This window comes from Crocodylus siamensis, chromosome 4, assembly GCF_052110815.1.
Source record: "Crocodylus siamensis isolate JL-2025a chromosome 4, ASM5211081v1, whole genome shotgun sequence".
In the NCBI taxonomy this organism is placed as follows: Eukaryota; Metazoa; Chordata; order Crocodylia; family Crocodylidae; genus Crocodylus; species Crocodylus siamensis.
This window is the reverse complement of record NC_143398.1, coordinates 88,958,399-88,976,112: the sequence shown is the minus strand read 5'-3', so window position 1 is coordinate 88,976,112 and position 17,714 is coordinate 88,958,399. Positions and strand designations below refer to the sequence as shown.

The following is a 17,714-nucleotide window of genomic DNA, read 5'->3' as shown; positions in this document are numbered from 1 at the left end:
TATATTTCTGTAATTATTTACTTTAACAATGTTATGTAACCCCACAGAGCTATTAATGTCACATGTAACTAGACAGACACAAAGAAAAGAGTTTGAAAATTAAATTTCCTCCACTCTTGTACGCTTGGTTTGTTACTACAGGGAAAAATAAAAAGAGGGTATAAACAAATGTGGACTCTATAAGCACATCTTTCACTACCTGCAAACTCTCAAAAACAAGCTTACAATATATATGGAAAAATGGCTTCCAAAAAAGAAATTTGGCTGCTGTAAAATTTCAGCAACTGCAACTTTGAGAGACCAGAATTCAGTTAATTTTTATCTCCCAAGAAACCAGACAAAATGGAACGCTGTATGTCTTGAAGACAACTGAACAGTTCCATATATATTTATTACTTTATGCCTGGCAAGCTGAAATGTTGCAGTCAATAGAGATGGATTTGAAGTTAGCTACTCATAAGTTAACCAACAATATAAATGCACATATTTCTAAGACAGGCTTGAAGCCACTGAAGTCAGAGCTCTTTGTGCATTCCACGAATGTACAACAGTCTATCAATCATTTAAGGAAACAAATAAGTGGACACCTACCCTTGATGATCAATTTCTGGTCGCATATCATATACTTGACATTGTGCAAGCCTCACAATTACTCCAGACCTCAGCAACTCCAATGCCCCCTGCTGGCTTTTAGCTACTCTGGTCAGGAATGCCTAGGGAATAGTGGAGAAAGAAAAATTGAAGTCCTAGAAACTTATGGCAAAACTTCATTTTAATTATTGTTCTCTCCATCTGTGCTCTCAACACCAACCCAAAACACATGACAGAAACTCTTTTGCTGAGACAAACAATTGTCATTTGTGAAGAGAAAGAAAACAGTTCCTGGGAGCTCTTACCATTTTGGACTCATAGGTGTACAGCGCTTTAAGTAACGGAGGCTGGGGTGTGAGTAAACTCTGAAGCGTAAGGTCATCATCTGCTAGGCTATCCACAAGCACCTTTAGGTAGCCACTATTGGAGAGATACAATAGCCACTGCTGCTGCTTGTCTACTGAGACAATGCGATCAAGTAAAGCCAATGCCAACATCTGAATGGAACAAAAAAAATCACCCTATTAACTAGAAGGCTAAAGTTTCTAATGCATGACTAGGGTTCATACACTGAGATTTAATATTTGACTGGATCCAAGAATCTCTCTCAAAAAACAAAATATTTTTCCCTCATACTGACCTGCTCTTTCATTTGGCAGTCTTTTACACTATATAGGTCCTGTGGTTTTAGTACAGAAAGAATCCATTTAACTCACCATGTCATTTCTCTCCTCAGCAAAGATAACAATACTTAGAATATCTATTTAAATTTTTTTTTTTTTTTTTTAACCTACTATCACTACAAGTAGTAAATAATGTCAACGCGACTGAAAAATGAGGGGAAAATTCTCTCCTTTAAAATTTGTTTATTTTACACATTTAGCAGGGTCCAGAGGAGGGCTGCTCATATGGTTGGGGGCCTCCATGGCCAGCCCTGTGAAGGGAGGCTGAGAGACCTGAATCTCTTCAGTCTCCACAGGAGGAGACTGAGGGGGGATCTTGCGATTGCCTACAACCTTATCAGGGGCCACCAGTAGGGACTCAGGGAAAGTCTGTTCACCAGGGTCCCCCTTGGAGTCACCAGGAACAATGGCCACAAGCTGAGGGAGGATAGGTTTAGGTTGGATATTAGGAAGAACTACTTCATGGTAAGGGTGGCCAGAGCCTAGAATAGGCTTCCCAGAGGTGGTGCTCTCACCTTCCCCGGAGATCTTCAAGAGGAGACTGGACAGGCACCTGGCTGGGGTCTTATGACCGCTGCCACCCCCAGTGCTCCTTCCTGCCCATGGCAGGGGGTCGGACTAGATGATCTGTCTAGGTCCCTTCCGACTCATTGATTCTATGATTCTGTGATATATTGTGTTTTGTTCTTTGGTTGAATTTTTGTGCACCAAGGAAAGAAAAAATTAAAAACTGGCAATATGATAAGATGAACACAAAAATTATACCAGTGCAATATATGAAACTATTTTTTGTAATACATTTTACATTTTGACTAGATTTCAAGTTGATTACGCCTCCATGAAGTAGTATTTTAGTTACATTTTGCAAATAAGAAACAGATAAAAATAAGTAAAAAGACTTGCTCAAAACTTAAAACTGAGTAAAATCATGGTCTAAGCAAGGGCTAAAATTAAGAAATTTCTAATTCCTACATAATTGCATTTTGTTTGTGCTGTCCTTAATTTGTACAATACTTAAATTACTAGTTTAAAATTTGATCAAATAGGTATGAAGTATCCCTTTACCCGGCCTATCTCATGGCCATCACAGGCATCTCGGCAGACCACCTCCATCAGTGCTGCACCATAGCTTTCAATAATTGCCACATTTTCTCGTTGTAGTTTACTGAATGCATCTTCGGGGGCTGTCAGACGTTCCCACATTGTCTTCTTGGCTATAAAACGAAGAAAAACAGAATTAAAGACGAGCAACTTGTTCATTAGTAATTGCTGTAGATACAGCAAAACAGTAGCTACCTTTAATGATATTTTATGTGTATAACTATATATGATATTTTGTGAGTGTGTGTGTGTGTGTGTGTATACCTAGATCTTGTATATCTATCTTGTACCTATCAGACATTTTGTTCTAAAATGTTTTATTGTCGCCAGAACAAACAAGGGGTGTGTACATACTCATACGTTCATCTCCCTCCCATTAAATGGTCTGTTCAGGACACATTTTAAGATAAAATGCAAATATATATTAAGTCTTTCTATTCAACCTAAAAACTTCTACTGAGATCAAAGTAATCAGCTTAAAGGGAAGTGAACAAGATGCCATCAGTGGAAAACTTAAAATCAATCAATTATAAGATACCACCCTAAGACATCCTTTCCTCTCATACAAATCATCAACTCTCTCACTAAGAGGTAGTAAAGCACTGGAACAGGTTACCAAGAGAGGCTGCGGACTCTCCATCCTTTGAAGCTTTTAAGACTTGGCTAGACAAAGCCTTGCCTCAGATGATCTAAGTTGGGGAATGGTCCTGCTTTGAGCAGAGGGTTGGACTAGATCTCCTGAGGTCCTGTCCAACCTGCACTTTCTACGATTCTATGAATTATAAAGGCTCTGTAGCAATTTCACTAACACTGTCTTTATTTGTAACTCAGGGCACTGATACAATTGTTGCTATAGGAATCTGAACAACCAGGCACAAGCTCCAAGTTTGATTTCTGCTCCTGTTCCCTTACTCTGAGACCCAGTAATGGCTATGAATGTTAAAAAGGCAGTACCTAGACAGAAGGAGTGTGACTTGCATCAAAAGCACTGCTAGCTACTTAAGAAGCAGTCTTCTCTGACTTGGCATACAAGTTCCTTTCAAACTCTCTTCAGCCACAGGAACAGCACCAGTGCCAAAGAACATCAAACAGATTCCTCTAATTCCAAATATAACATGAAGAAAGTACAGAGGAGTGTAAAGTGTTTTCCAAGAGCTACTAACAATTTTAATATGGGTCCAAGGGGCCTCAAACCCTTTGACAGTTTTAGAGTGATGGAACTACAGGTTAAATGCAGTGAATGACACATTTTAGCATACTGTATTTATATCTAAAATCATGGCATATATCAAAGGGGGCCAAACTGTAGGCCATGAGCCACATGAAGCTCTCAGGAAGTTTAACTGTCACTTCAATAGAAAGTCATTTAATAACAAATTAGTACTTGACCTTCAGAACTACATGTAGATCACTGACCCTAGGGTATGAACATCTCATGCGACATGTAGCTCAGGCATGTATGATTTTCATCTGCTGGCAGATGTGTTAGGAATCTGGCTATTGCTGGCACAAAATAAATTTTCAGTGAATATACAGAATTCACCCTGCCTCAAGATTTAACAGATTTGGAATAACAAACAACACCAGGTTCAATACTCAGTTCATCAGCCTGACCTCTATCCTGGGGGAAGTCTTGGAAAAGATTATCAAGGAGGCGATCCTTAACAGACTAGCTGAAGGCAATATCCTGAGGATACCCAGCATGGGTTTGTCGCGGGTAGATCTTGCTTGACCAGTCTTATTTCCTTTTATGACCAGGTGACTTATCACTGGACAAAGGGGAAGAGATTGACGTCATATACCTCAACTTTAAAAACAAGCCTTCGATCTGGTATCCCACGATCACCTCTTGGTTAAACTGGCTAACTGCAGCCTTGACATCACCATGATCTGCTGGCTGGGGAATTCGCTCTGCAGTAGGACCCAGAGGGTGGTGGTTGATGGAAGTCAATTGTTGTGGTGCTCTGTGACCAGTGGGGTCCCTTAAGGCTCTGTCCTAGGGCCTATACTTTTTAACATCTTCATCAATGATGTAGACATTGGTGTCAGAAGTGGACTGGCCAAGTTCACCAACGACACCAACTCTGGGGTAAAGCATCCACACCTGAGAACAGGAGGGTGATCCAGGCAGATCTTGATGGATTCATGAAATGAGTGGCTGAGAACCTGATGGTGTTTAACACCCAAAAATGCAAGGCTCTCCACCTTGGGAGGAAAAACCTGCACCATGCTTATAGGCTCAGTAGTGCTACGCTGGTTAGCACTACAGATGAAAGGGACTTGGAGGTCAGCATTGACCACAAAATGAACATGAGCCTGCAATGTGATGCTGCGGCTAGTAAAGCAAGCAAAATGCTGGCTTGCATCCATAGATGCTTCTCGAGCAAATCCCGGGACGTCATTTTCCCTCTGTACTTGGCCTTGGTGAGGCCCCAGCTGGAGTACTACGTCCAGTTTTGGGCTCTGCAATTCAAAAAGGATGTGGAGAAGCTTGAGAGGGTGTGGAGGAGAGCCATGCATATGATGAGAGGTCAGGAAAAGAGGTTGAGAGCAATGGGGCTATTCAGCCTGGAAAAGCACAGGCTCGGGGGTGATCTGGTGGCCACCTATAAATTTATCAGGGGTGCTCATCAGGATCTGGGGGAACAACTGTTCACCACAGCCCCCCAAGGGATGACGAGATCAAACGGTCACAAACTCCACTGTGACTGGTTCAGGCTGGACATAAGAAAGAACTTCACTGTCCGAACCCCCAACGTCTGGAACAGATATCACCGGAGGCGGTTCAAGTGCCCACTTTGAACGCCTTCAAAACACATTTGGATGCTTATCTTGCTGGGATCCTATGATCCCTGCTGACTTCCTGCCCCTGGGGCAGGGGGCTGGACTCGATGATCCTCCGGGGTCCCTTCCAGCCCAAATGTCTATGAAATCTATGATCTTTTATTTTCTCAAAACACAATTATATTTTACCTGCTTCCAAGGTGTCTGGTTCATCTGGTCTCTGTGCAATCTGTAGGTAATAAAGCAGTGATCCATACAGGTGTGTCCTCACTCGCTGGAACCCACCACCTGCTCACAAGGAAGAGTTCATTCTAATGAGGAACAAGTTGGTTTAATTCACATCATTAGCACCTTCTGCCCCCACACCTAATTTAGCTTTATAATACTAATACCAGTGCTGGTAGTAGCAAAACAAATGAAAGTCTATGTTTTCTTATACCAGAGCTCTAATGTTTGTGCATAAATTGAAATTATGCTGAGAAGTTCAGCAAAGCAAATTCCTGCCCCACAAGGGTAACCACTGTAACTGCAAAACATATTCATACATCCTAACACCATGTACTCAATCTCAATAGTTTTGATTTTTTGAGGAGGACCTACTACTACAAAATTGTATCTTGAGAGAAACATAACTTACAGAATAACTAGGAGCAGATTTTCACAATAAAATGGCCAGCTATTTTAATAAAGAAGTTCAATCCAATGGCATAAAGCAGCTCAGAGTATTTATTTAGTTTTGGCTTGTTAGAATCTAGTCACATGCAGTGCAGCTGTTTTAGGCTTCAAACAACATACCTGTTTTCAAAATGAAATCCAGTAGTTTTTTTAAGATGATATGGAGGGAAGAGTCACCAATGGAAGCAAACCCCAAAGATAAGCCTTCTGAACCAGGTGATGCGGAAAATGAGCCATCCAACATCAAGACATATTGGGAGTGGCCAGGTAAAGGGACTGCAAGTGGCTGTTTTTGCTCTGTTCTCACAGACTGGCTCAGATGGGCAGTAAGAGTGAACACAGCCCCTGCCACTACTGGCATCAGCTCCTGAGCTGCATCATCATCCAGGATCTAAAAATGGATAAAAAAGGGCATGTTCTATACCACTTGTTCAGTCTCCCATATCTACATGATCTCTGCAGGTAAAAGGAATTCATTTTAACTCTAGATTATTTGATTTCTCTATTTAAAAAGTTAGAAATAAAACACTTCTGATACCGAATAAATCAATACTCATTGCACTGTGTTATCATTCCCCAGAAGGACTGTTATTCGAAGTGCATTGATACATCGGTCCCATATTGGATCAGCACTGATATAAGGAAAATTGATAGTATCGCTAAGCAGCTTTTTTTGGCTAAAGTGACTGATAAATGCCCTGCGTGTGCACACAGCTACAGCATGCATGTGGCCAGGGGCGCAGCCTGGCGGCTTGGAGAACAGCATCTGTCTGGTAAGTCTGTCATGGGGGAAAGGTGGGGGGAGGGAAGGGGAACGGGAGGGCAGCAGATCAAGGCCTCTGTGGTGAAGGACCGAGTGGGGCTAGGGTAGGTGCTGCTCAGCTGGGGTGGGGTGGGACACAGGATGGAGCTGCGAGCGATTCATCCAGGAGGTGCAGGGGAGGTGGCTCCTGCTGCTGCACAAACCTGGGGAGGGCATGGGGGGCAGGCGCCCACAGATCTGCATGCAGAGCAGGGCAGACTGTCACTGTGGGCTGGGGCCAAGGGCTGCTCTGGGCTCTTCCCAGAGAGGGGTTGGGCCAGGCTGCAGCAGCGCTGGGAGGAGAGCTACAGGAGGGGCTACAGTGAGTTTTGGGAGGCTGCAGCCCCTCCCCCTGCCCCCCCCATAGCCAATGCTGAGCACCACTGCCACCTGCTGCACCTCCCCGGATCAGCCCCCTGCCAGAACGAGCCTTGGCCCACAGCAGCATCCTGCCCCGCACCACATGCAGATCTGGGGACACCCACCCCCCAAGACCACCCAGGGTTAGCACAGCAGAGGGAACTGTGCCCCCAGACAAGCCACAGCTCTGCCCCATGCCCCAGCCTGCCCTGGCTGGGCAGCACCTGTCCCTGCCCCAGCCCATTCCCTCCCTTACCACAAGGGTCATTCACTCCAACTAGGAACATTATGATGCTCAGATTTGGGTGGGAAAAGGGGGACGAGATCCCAGTCAATTTATTAATGTCTGATTTTAAATATTTTATGTATAGATCAACAGCTAAACTAGAGAAAGAACAATTCTATCACAGTTAGTTTTGCCGGCTTTTTTCCCCCCAGTCCACAGAAGAAAGGTAAATCAAAGTAAAAACAAAATCCTTGGGAGGTAATCTAAGAGTTCCCGTATATGGCAGCTCTTCCAGAAGGAACCAAGTCAACACTCATTCCAGTCACAAAAACTACGTTCTCAGTTTTCTGCATATATATCCTTTGGAATTAAAATTCTCCTCTTAACTTCTGTATTAAGATAACACAACATATCATAATTGTGCTATAGCAAAGATATATTTTGGATCAAATAACTGTTTCCTTCAGAAAATATTATCTTAGCAGGATAACATGTACATTTCAAACAAAATTTAAGGTTTTGCCCTACAGAAGCTTCAGGAACCTGGAGAGATTGTTTTGGCCACTAGAGGTGTCCCCATTTTACTGCTATTCTAATGTTGTTTATGGGGAAAAATCCCACCATGAAGAGGTACCTTTCCTTTTCTTTTCTTTTAATAATTTCTACTAAAATACATATTAATGGAAAACTTGATCTAAAAATTCAGCTAACTTGTATTTTTACTTTGATGAAAAGTGGAAATAAGAAATTTCCTACAATTCTGCTATACAATTTCTCATTAATTAGGTTATCTTATCAAATGATTGTATATGAAACATCAGTTAGTCCAAGACCACAACCAAAACTAAAGTTGTACTGCTTCAGTGTTAGGATAATACCAAATTCCTCGTCAAAGTTCGTCCTTGATGGATATAACTGGCAATGGATAATTGTCCAATTTATCTAAAAATTATTCCTGAGATCTGGCAGTAAAACATCCCAAGAGATTTCAGACACTTTAATTACAAAACAATTCCACATATTTTAAACTCTCTCTCAGTTGTAAAACCAAGTCTATGAATTTGCATGAAGCACCATCTGTCAGTTTTACATTTCAAAGAAAAAGAGCAATGGAATTTGCAGCTAATCCTCTAAATGAACTAAATTAATATCTTCACTGTTTCTATTCCTTCCCTTTGATGAGTGAGATCCACTCTGCACTGCGACCTTAATAAGACCCCAATATTCCCCCACCATTATTTGTATCACACTTCCATCAGAGCTACTGTCCTTGCAGTCTGTGTGACCAGACTGCAATTTCTTTGATGTTTATCAATCTACTGTTCTGTAGTTCACATAGAAGCTATTAAATGATAGCATTTACTTTTCTCTATGCTGCAGGAAACTTTTGATTGTCTAGTGGTAGTAACAAAGGAAAGCTGAAAACTGAACACAGAACACAGTCTGTGTTTTGTAATAAGTTAAAAAAAACACTTTAGAGATCAAAGCTAACCTTAATTAGTAATAATAAAAAAAAAAGATCTACCTAGTTCAAAGGGATTTTAGTTTCCAAGACAGTGTTACCTTGTCATGAACATCTTGTAAGAGGTCTCGGATAATCAGTTGTCTGTCTTCCGTCTGTATGAGGTCCTGGGGGCAGGCAGTCAGAATAATTTCCACCAGCTGTCTCCAGGACTCCAGTGCATGCCGTTTAGCATGGAGACACTGCAGCAACTTGTTCCTCTCCACCACATACTGTAGGATTGTGTTGATCTCCTAGATACCCAAGAAAAGGAAATTTTGTTAGACTGTAATAAAAGACAGTAAAGAAAGAGATATCAAGATGGTTTGTCTTGTCCATAACTGACAAATAAACTATTACACTGCCTTTAGTTCATCACAAACAATCTGAGCTATTATATGTTTAGTAATAGGATTGACAAGTCCATTTCTGACCTGGTTTTCATGCAATACTTTTCACTATGAACCTCTTAAGGTCTTAAGTAGATATAAAGACACAGCCAAGTAAAGAAAAATGTGTAATGAATTAATTTAAGAAGCAAAAGCTATCTGTTCTCTTAAAATTATCTTGTTACTTTTCTGTCTCATTTTGTCTCCTATTTACCAAATATTCTATATTTATTTTAAGACAACTACCTCTAGATTTGGGGCTCAAATTTGCAAACAAGAATTTACCATCAATATGCTTGATGTCACAAGAAATCTCACTGAAAACACTGGAACCAAGTTATTTTAACTAGACTTACTTCCATAAGTAAAGGTCTTTGGCCTATGGCTGCCATTCCTTGAAGGGCATTAACTTCTGCAACCAGAACTCTGTGAAGATACTGGAATTGAGAAGGGAGGGGAAAAATGAAATTGCTATTGCACCAAAGGAATTTCAACAACTGTAATCTTGCTATGCTTAGATTGTAAACGTGCCCACTTTTTGGAGATATGTGCAATGCATAAGTGGAGTCAGCAATGAAGGTAACCATTTTCTTCATCTTGCATTTTGTTTCTTCATCCCACCCCTCTGCTGTTACCTCAGGTTTCCAACTTTAGTCTTCCTGCCAGCAGTGCTTTAATCCTCCTCCCATTTTTCCTCATAGTTCCCTTACCTCAAGTTCTTTATAAAACAAATATATTTTCAAAAGTACACAGAAAAAACACAGTTAACAATATAACTATGCTACCAACACTAAAATCACTTCCATCATATGATGTATCCCCTTCTCCCAGCTTGCATCTACACTGTCTTTCAAACTGTAAATTCTTCAAGGCAGGGGCTATGTCTTCCTATATTAATGTACACCACTCAGCACAGTGGGATCGTGACCCTGATATGAGCCTTTGGGAGTAGCAGCAAAAGTGCATTATACAAATGATCTTTTAAGTCATGTTCTCAATGTAATTTGGATATTTCAGAAAGGAAAATCATCACACAGTGCAAAACTCTCCTGAGTGTCGTCTACAAACTAGTGTGCCAGTGCAATACAAATGAAAAACCAGCATGTGTTAGGCAAGATACAAAGAAAAAAAATCAGTTTTATCTATTTAGTTTACACAACATCAAGGGCAACAATGGTCAGTTCAATACTATTCAATAGTATCTAACTACTGAAAAGGCTACATGTGAAAGCAAGGGTGAGAAGTGCTATTAATGCATGCAGACCTGTTACAAATGAAGCCCCATCTCTGGCAACTTTTTAAAATGACAAAGTCAAGATACAAACAGCTTGTTCACCTTGACATTGCAGATGACTTGTCCTCGTGCATTCTTGTGCTCACAATTAGCAATAACCTGCTCAATCTGAGCCCGGTCAAAAAAATCCAATTGCAAAGGTTCAGGAATCTCTTGACTGAAGTCAATTGAATCCAGGATACTTAAGATCTTCCTGCGCACTGGGGAAAAAATGAATAGCTTGTTTAGAAATATATAGGAACCACTGTGACATAGAGAAGCACAAGAATTAACCAGCCTTTTTCAAATTTTTGCTTAAAATGCCTAATAATGAGAGCTTTATGAGCAGCTAAGATTATCAGTCTAGGAAAACAGACTAGACTTCTTGTTTCCACCACAATGTGGATTGTGACTTAAATTCTAATCACTATGTTATTTCTAATTTAACATATGCATGTGTGCTAATATCTTCAATGCTGAGTGTCAAATTTTAGATTCCAAAGTTTTCAATAGCATCATTCTGAGAACTACTGAAAACCTAAAGATCCTGATGGAAGAAAGCTGTGAGTTTAGAGACCTAACTTTAGCCAACTAACTTTGAAAGTCTTCATCTTAACACAAACAGTAAGTCTCAATGGGCTTAGTGACCATTTAATTCATAGACCATCTCTCTTTTTTGCCCTCCAATGCCACCTGTATTGCTCTTCTTCCACTTTTTTTTCTCCATTATTTTCTGCTTATTTTAAGCTGTCTGGATTTCCAAAGCATGTTGTTTTAAGACAAATAACAGTGTTCAGCATAACAGCTGTTCTACAGGCAGCCTTTTCTGTTCATTGTTTAGAAAATCCGTATTAAGAAACAGTGATTTGCCAGGCTGATTACCTTTACAGGCAGTGTCAAAGTGAAGAAATCCACTAACTGAGCGACTTTCATCTTCCATCCCCCCTTCTCCATCAGCTGTGGGTATTGAAAGAAAAGATAGAAAATTAAGACAGAAAAGGTATGTCACACTTTGACCAAGGCTGAAAGAGGACAAGGGGTGACTGTGGTTTGGCAAATGTCTTCATTTTGAAGAGGTAGTTGGCAGTGTTAGTCTGAAGTCAGACTGAAAGCAGGACAGTGTGGCATCCTATAGACTAACTCATTCAGAGAGGCATCAGCCTAAGTCAGATGTGACGAATGAACTTGATGAGAGCAAGAATACTAAACAGAAAAGAATAAGGTCATTTAAATATAGAGGATATTGAGGGACAACCCCTATGTTCCTCAGTGGCTTAACTACTTCATTTTTCTCTTTTGGGCCCTTAAACTTACCTTGACCCTCTGTCACCATCCCCCGTCCCCCCACTTTTCTCCCCCCTTCCCTGCCTTCTTACTTTTAAATCAGCGATTCAAATCCATGCCCTTGTAGAAAGTGAAAAGTAGTTATCTGATGGCTGGTAATTAATTATACTACGTAAATAAAGTAGGTTATGTGTATAGAGCATTTGAAAGGGTTAAAACAAATTGTAAATCTTAACAGTTGACTTAACTGTTTGTTGGCCAATGTAGTGGATACAATGTATCTATCTCCACCTCACAAAAACCAGTTCAGCACTGAAACACAATAAAGTAGGTAGGGGTAACACTTACAGTTTCAGTCCATTCCTCACCTATTCCAGTGGAGGACCAACCTTTCTGGCAGGCATGCCACAAAATCAGCATCATACCTTCCCTAAGTAAAACTTCTGCCCCCTACCCCTGCCCAATTAGCTCTTCTGCTATCTGTTTCCTGCTCTGTCTTTCCTCCCCAATCTGCTGCTGTTTTCTGCTCCCCGCCCTATATGCACTGTGCTGCCTGTCCCCTCCTCAGCCTGTCGCGTGCCACACACAGAGGCTGTCTATGCCATATGGCATGCATGGCACCGGCTGGCAACATAGACAACTCTCTATGTTGTCTTGCCTGGAAGCTTTCTACTACTGACTTATTACATTTGTCTTGCAAGACAAAGTAAGTATATATTAACATCATGGCATTCATGTCTTTGTGTTCTGACATTACAACAAGTGTGTTTTGTCGTGATGTACTGTAAAAGCCCCCAAAAAACTTCTGACTCAACCCTATTGCAAAAGAACTTTGAAAAGGTAAACCATCTGAATCACAAATAAGGGGAATATATTATTTGAACCAACCAGCAAGAAAGAGTCTTTATCCACTGGGAAACTAAAACCAAGGATTGTGACTGTGAGGGAGTGGGGCCTAGGAGCGGCCGTGTACTCCCTAGCACCCCCTACCATCACTCAAGGCTGTATTCAGCACCCTCAGATTCTCGCCCACCACGACTTTGATCTTACATGAGTTTAAATGGGAGGCTGCCTTTATCTCCCTGGTGAACGGTACATAATGGTCCTGCCCCTACTCCATATGGGGTGCCCCTGTGCACCTCTCCCTCAAGGGGTACGCGTGGGACGTTGTGCAGTCCCTTGCCCTCTGGTGCTCTCTCTAGCACCCCGAGCTCATCACCCGCCTGACGCCCCTGGGCCTGGCTCTCCGCCGCTGCCCCGTCACCAGCGCCCCCTTGGGCCTGGCTCTCCGCCGCCGCCCCATCACCAGCGCCCCCTTGGGCCTGGCTCTCCGCCGCCGCCCCGTCACCAGCGCCCCCTTGGGCCTGGCTCCCCCTGGGCCCACTACCCCGCTCTGGGGCCTAAATCGCCCACCTCTGGGCTTTTGCGCCCTTCTCAGGGCCTCTACCGCGCCTCCGGCACCTCTCGGGTCTCTGCTGCCCTATCCGCGGCTGTTGCCCCCCTTCTGGGCCCACGCCTGTGCTCCTCACACGTGCTCTCTGCCCCGTCTGGAGCCTTGCCCTCTCTAGGGCCCATGCCGAGCTCTCCACGGCTGTTGCCCTGCCTCTGGGCCTGCGCCGCGCTCTCTGCACGCACCCTCTGCCCCCCTCTGGGGCCTTGCCCTTTCTAGGGCCCATGCCTGCGCTCCTCACACGCGCTCTCTGCCCCCTCTGGAGCCTTGCCCTCTCTAGGGCCCACACCACGCTCTCCGCAGCTGTTGCCCTGCCTCTGGACCTGCCGCGCTCTCTGCACGCGCTCTCTGTCCCCCTCTGGGGCCTTGCCCTTTCTAGGGCCCACGCCGCGCTCCCCATGGCGGTTGCCCTCCTACTGGGCCTATACCGCGCTCCTCGCGCTTGGGGCTCAGGTGGCCGCAGCCGTGCCTGGCCCCCTTGACCCTTCTCTGGGTCCTTTGCCCCACTGGGCAAACACCACGCCTCTCTCTGGCATAAACACCATGCCTCTCCGGCGCAAACTGTAGTGCCCCACTGGCACCGTGCCCCTACTGGGCACTGGGAACCCCCAGGCTGCTGGGGAGCCCCTTGAGGCCTCCTCACTCCCCTACAGCCTCACCCGGTCCTCCGGTTTAACCATAACCGAAACACAAGCCACCTGGCTTCAACATAAACACAGAGCCTCCTGCTCATAACATAAACACTGAGCCTCCCCCCCCCAGGGCCTCCAACCATGCCTCTTGTCAAGGTGCTTTCATCCCCGGCATCATCGCAGCCAGTCAGCACCACAGTGCTGCCACTACCAATTCAGGCCGCTCAGCTCAGCTGCAGAGCTCCTGTGGCTGCCAGAAGGGAACTGCTAGTCAGGCTCTGGCCTGGGCTATTTATAAAGGCCCGGCCCTGCCCCCTTCTGGCCACCTGACCGGCTGGTTGCCCTAGCAACCCGCAGCTGCACTGCCCTGTTGATTGGCAGCTCTAACAATCTGCACCTGAGCTGCCCTGGTGACTGACAGCTCACCTTATCTCCTTCTTAGGCACGGAGCACCCCAGTGCCTCCGTGACAGTGACCTAACAAGCTCCTTTTATCTAGTAAATGCTTTTACCACTGCTCTCATCATCTGGCCTCTAAAAATACATTGCTAGACTGATTTTTAAGAATAAGCAGAGATGCTTCAGACAAGGAAGAAAACGTAAAGGGAGAAAGAATAAAACCACCACATCTACAACTGAACAGAACACATCCTTTGCTTCCCACCTAGGGCCAATTCCAAAGAAAATATGAGAAAGGCATTCAGATGTTAGAAAGAACTGTAACAAGTATACATGAGAGAAGAGCTAGTCTAAATAAGTAAAGAGTGTGACAGCTGAAAATTATGGGTGTGAGATAAAGGTGCTTGCTGAAGGCTTTATAAAGATTAGACCAAGTATTTTTCTGTTATTTGTTTAAATATTAAGCTATATGTTGTAGCTAAGAGCCTAATTAAAGTTTAAGATGTAGTAAGACCTTGTATAAAGTAAGGCCTAGTAAATTTAGCAAAGCCTTGAAGTAATAAGGCCCTGTGGCGTAGTTAAAATTAACCTTATCAAAGGAATGCAAGGCTTGTACTGCTATTAGTCAGTCTAAGGACAGTTGAAGTAAAAAGAATCTGAATGGCTTTAAGTTATCAGCACAGTTAAGAAGGTATAAATTAGCTGAAACATCCAGAAATCATTCAGAAGGAAGATACAACTCTGTGAAAGGGATTAATTAGGTGTTGACCTAGATCAGTGGGCCCGTGGATCTTGAGGAGCCCAATAACTAAATACCAGGGTCCTTCCCGATACCTCTCCAACAGTGCTGATCAGGGACGCCTGATGTCGCTGAGCTTTGTAGAAAGAGAAACTTGTCATACATCAAGCATCAAAGGGGATTGCCGACAAGTTACCAATGTGAATTATTCTTGTCTGTCATTGTCTTGTTACTACGCTTGGTTGTGTTTTTGTTAAGTCAATAAACCTTTTTTACCTTTTTACCCCCGACCATACCCTCAATTCCGAACCCTCTGCTGGCGGCTGGGACAAAGAGGACTTCTCCCACCTCCACCCATTCAAATCTTAGTTTCCAATTTTCTCCAAAGCAAGCCCCACGTACCCAAGTAAGATTTCACAGGCATGTCATCCAGCAGCAGATGTAGGAGTCTCTGTGTGTGGGAGCGCTGGCGGTTCAATGATGTCACACGCAGTTCTATAGCTGCAGTCTTCATCAGCCAAGACATCTGGTTCAGAGTTGAAATCTCATGTTCTATGGAGAGAAGTCAGGAAAAAATCCCATAGTTGGATAAAAAAAATTAAAAGTCACCTTTTGCTCCAATATATTTTTGTTGGGCTTTAAGGAGGGCTGTGTACATGTGATTGTGAAGTAAATTTTAAAACTACTTGGTTAAATTTGGTTAAATAATTTCTTCATTGGTTATTTAGGAAAAGAACTAACAGAGTGAACTGGCCAAAGTCACCTTGCTATACTAGATACAGGTGTTGCATGAGCAAACAAACATATGTGCACATAAAAAGTTCTCATAAAGAATTTTGATGCTAATTTCTGGCATCTTCCACTACACAATACTTGGCCTTCCTTGAGCAAACAAGGTCAAGAGTGATAAATTACAGAGGCTTTATGACCTGGATGAACATCAACATAACAGTCAACTGAGAAAGAACACACTTAAGTAAAACTTGATCCCAGGTCACCAGGAGTTTTCGCTTTCTATATTTATCTAACTGATTATAACAGCTTTGAGATGGACACAGTCTTAATTTCTGTAAAGGTTCATCCAAAATGTATTGTCTTTTTTATGAATGTGTATAGATTTACTATTAGTAAAAGACCAATAAATTAATCCACTGTATTATCTAGATAAGTGTTCAATGAGTTTAACTTATTCTCACTGCTACATCTGAGAAATATTGATTAGGAACATTGAAACAAACCTACTGATCATTCAAAAACTAATTCCAGCACTAAATAATTTCTGCCAATTTTCTATAACAAGGGAATGTTTATAATGTTCATGGTAACAGTATCAACCCTCCACTTCCCTGACTCCACAGGATCCAATAACTATTCCACTTTTGAAACACAAGGTTTCTTGTAATGCGATGCTACACATTTATGATGGAAATGAAACCTACAAATACGCTACATGACTGTCATTTGTAAAGTAAAAATAAATTATTTAAAAAAATGTAATAAAGTAGTTCTGAAAAGTATCTTCCAAAATGTCTGCCTTGTGTCCATGTCCCCTTTAATTCATACTTTATCAGGCCCTGATCTGACATGTTGGTATTTAATAGGGGTGTGCAAAGCTTCGGTCGCTGATTCAATTCAGAGAAGATTTGGCCCGATTCAGAGGCCAAATCACCAAATCCGAATAGAATCGGGAGACCAAAAAAAAAAAACCCCCAATGAATTCCGAGCCTCCAAACTAATTTGGAAAAGATTTGGAAGGCAGCTTTTCAGGGGAACATAAACCGAGAAGAGGCCGGGGGGGGAACAGGAGGAGAAAAGACTTACATCTGTAGTTGACCAGTGACTGTGATCTTTCCCTGAGTCCCCTTCCAATCACAGTGCTCTGGGGGAGGGGTGTAGAAACAACACATAAACCTCTGTCTGCAGCCTTTCTGTTTCTTTTGTGAGCTGTTTCTGCCTGAGCCCCAGTAAGGTCCCCTGTTACAGGCTACCATCCCTGCTTTTTTCATCCCACTGTGCCTTAACACACACACAAAGGACACAAGTTTTGCTTTCAGCCGTTTGAAGTACAGTTTCTCAGAAACCCTTGCACCTATCTCCTTGAAACTTGGCAGGTTTCATGCCTGCAGAAGGGGCTATCATCCCTGTTGTTTTCATCCATATCTGCCAGAGTTATAGGTATAAAATGACAGAGTTATAGGTATTTCAGTGATTCCCCATTATAGCCTATGGCCAAATCACCAAATCTCTCCGAACTGGCGCTGAATCTTCCGAAGCCAATTCAGCCGAATCAATTCCGGACAGCAATCTGAATTTCCAAATTGAACCACTGTCCTCTGACTTGGCCAAAGCCACAACCGAATCAAATACTTCCCTATTCACACAGGCCTATAATTTAACAGCTTCACACTCAAAGCTTGGACTTGTCACAGGCAAATCCCAGCAGATGAACTCTGCAGAAGGAACAGACAGGCTCGACTGAATCAATTCAATCTGACAGAGAAAAGTTCCGCTATGTACTATAACTTCTCCCAGTATCAAAAGGATAAACAATCAATTTTAAACAAACATGTTTTTTCTTTTAATAAACAGATTACCTTTGATAGAAAATGGCAAATGCTGCAACTGAGTGAATAAGAAATCCTGGCTGGTCCTCAGATATCGCATGGTTGGGCCTGATGTGTCTGAGCATGCACACAATTGATAGATTAGCTGATAGTGAAAACAGATATAATGAATTAATTTGTATTTGGGGTTTAAAAGACACCAAGTAAGCAGAAAAAAATACAAGTATAATTTCTGTGTATATTTACATTAGCTGTGTATAAG

At 42.7% G+C, this 17,714-nt stretch overlaps 1 protein-coding gene and 1 long non-coding RNA gene across 4 annotated transcripts in view; one reads left to right on the top strand and one right to left on the bottom strand.

The window, feature by feature from the left end:
• The window catches only part of NUP205 (nucleoporin 205), a 98,900-nt gene that overhangs the window by 17,581 nt on the left and 63,605 nt on the right, over positions 1 to 17,714 (bottom strand). For both annotated transcript variants that reach the window (XM_090042823.1, XM_090042824.1), the window contains exons 23-33: positions 17,483 to 17,597; positions 15,291 to 15,440; positions 11,268 to 11,342; positions 10,449 to 10,606; positions 9,469 to 9,549; positions 8,786 to 8,977; positions 5,955 to 6,225; positions 5,349 to 5,447; positions 2,340 to 2,488; positions 897 to 1,088; positions 592 to 713 (exon numbers count right to left, since the gene is read on the bottom strand). In XM_090042823.1, the coding sequence (XP_089898949.1) occupies positions 592 to 713; positions 897 to 1,088; positions 2,340 to 2,488; positions 5,349 to 5,447; positions 5,955 to 6,225; positions 8,786 to 8,977; positions 9,469 to 9,549; positions 10,449 to 10,606; positions 11,268 to 11,342; positions 15,291 to 15,440; positions 17,483 to 17,597 (1,604 nt within the window). The remainder of the gene's footprint in view (positions 1 to 591; positions 714 to 896; positions 1,089 to 2,339; positions 2,489 to 5,348; positions 5,448 to 5,954; positions 6,226 to 8,785; positions 8,978 to 9,468; positions 9,550 to 10,448; positions 10,607 to 11,267; positions 11,343 to 15,290; positions 15,441 to 17,482; positions 17,598 to 17,714) is intronic.
• Positions 6,161 to 9,449, top strand: LOC149866038 (uncharacterized). 2 transcript variants are annotated; one of them, XR_016441823.1, is made up of 3 exons: positions 6,161 to 6,296; positions 6,415 to 6,607; positions 9,351 to 9,449. It is a non-coding gene; the product is annotated as an uncharacterized LOC149866038 (long non-coding RNA). The 2 variants fall into 2 exon arrangements; XR_016441822.1 differs by lacking the exon at positions 9,351 to 9,449 and adding an exon at positions 7,435 to 8,778.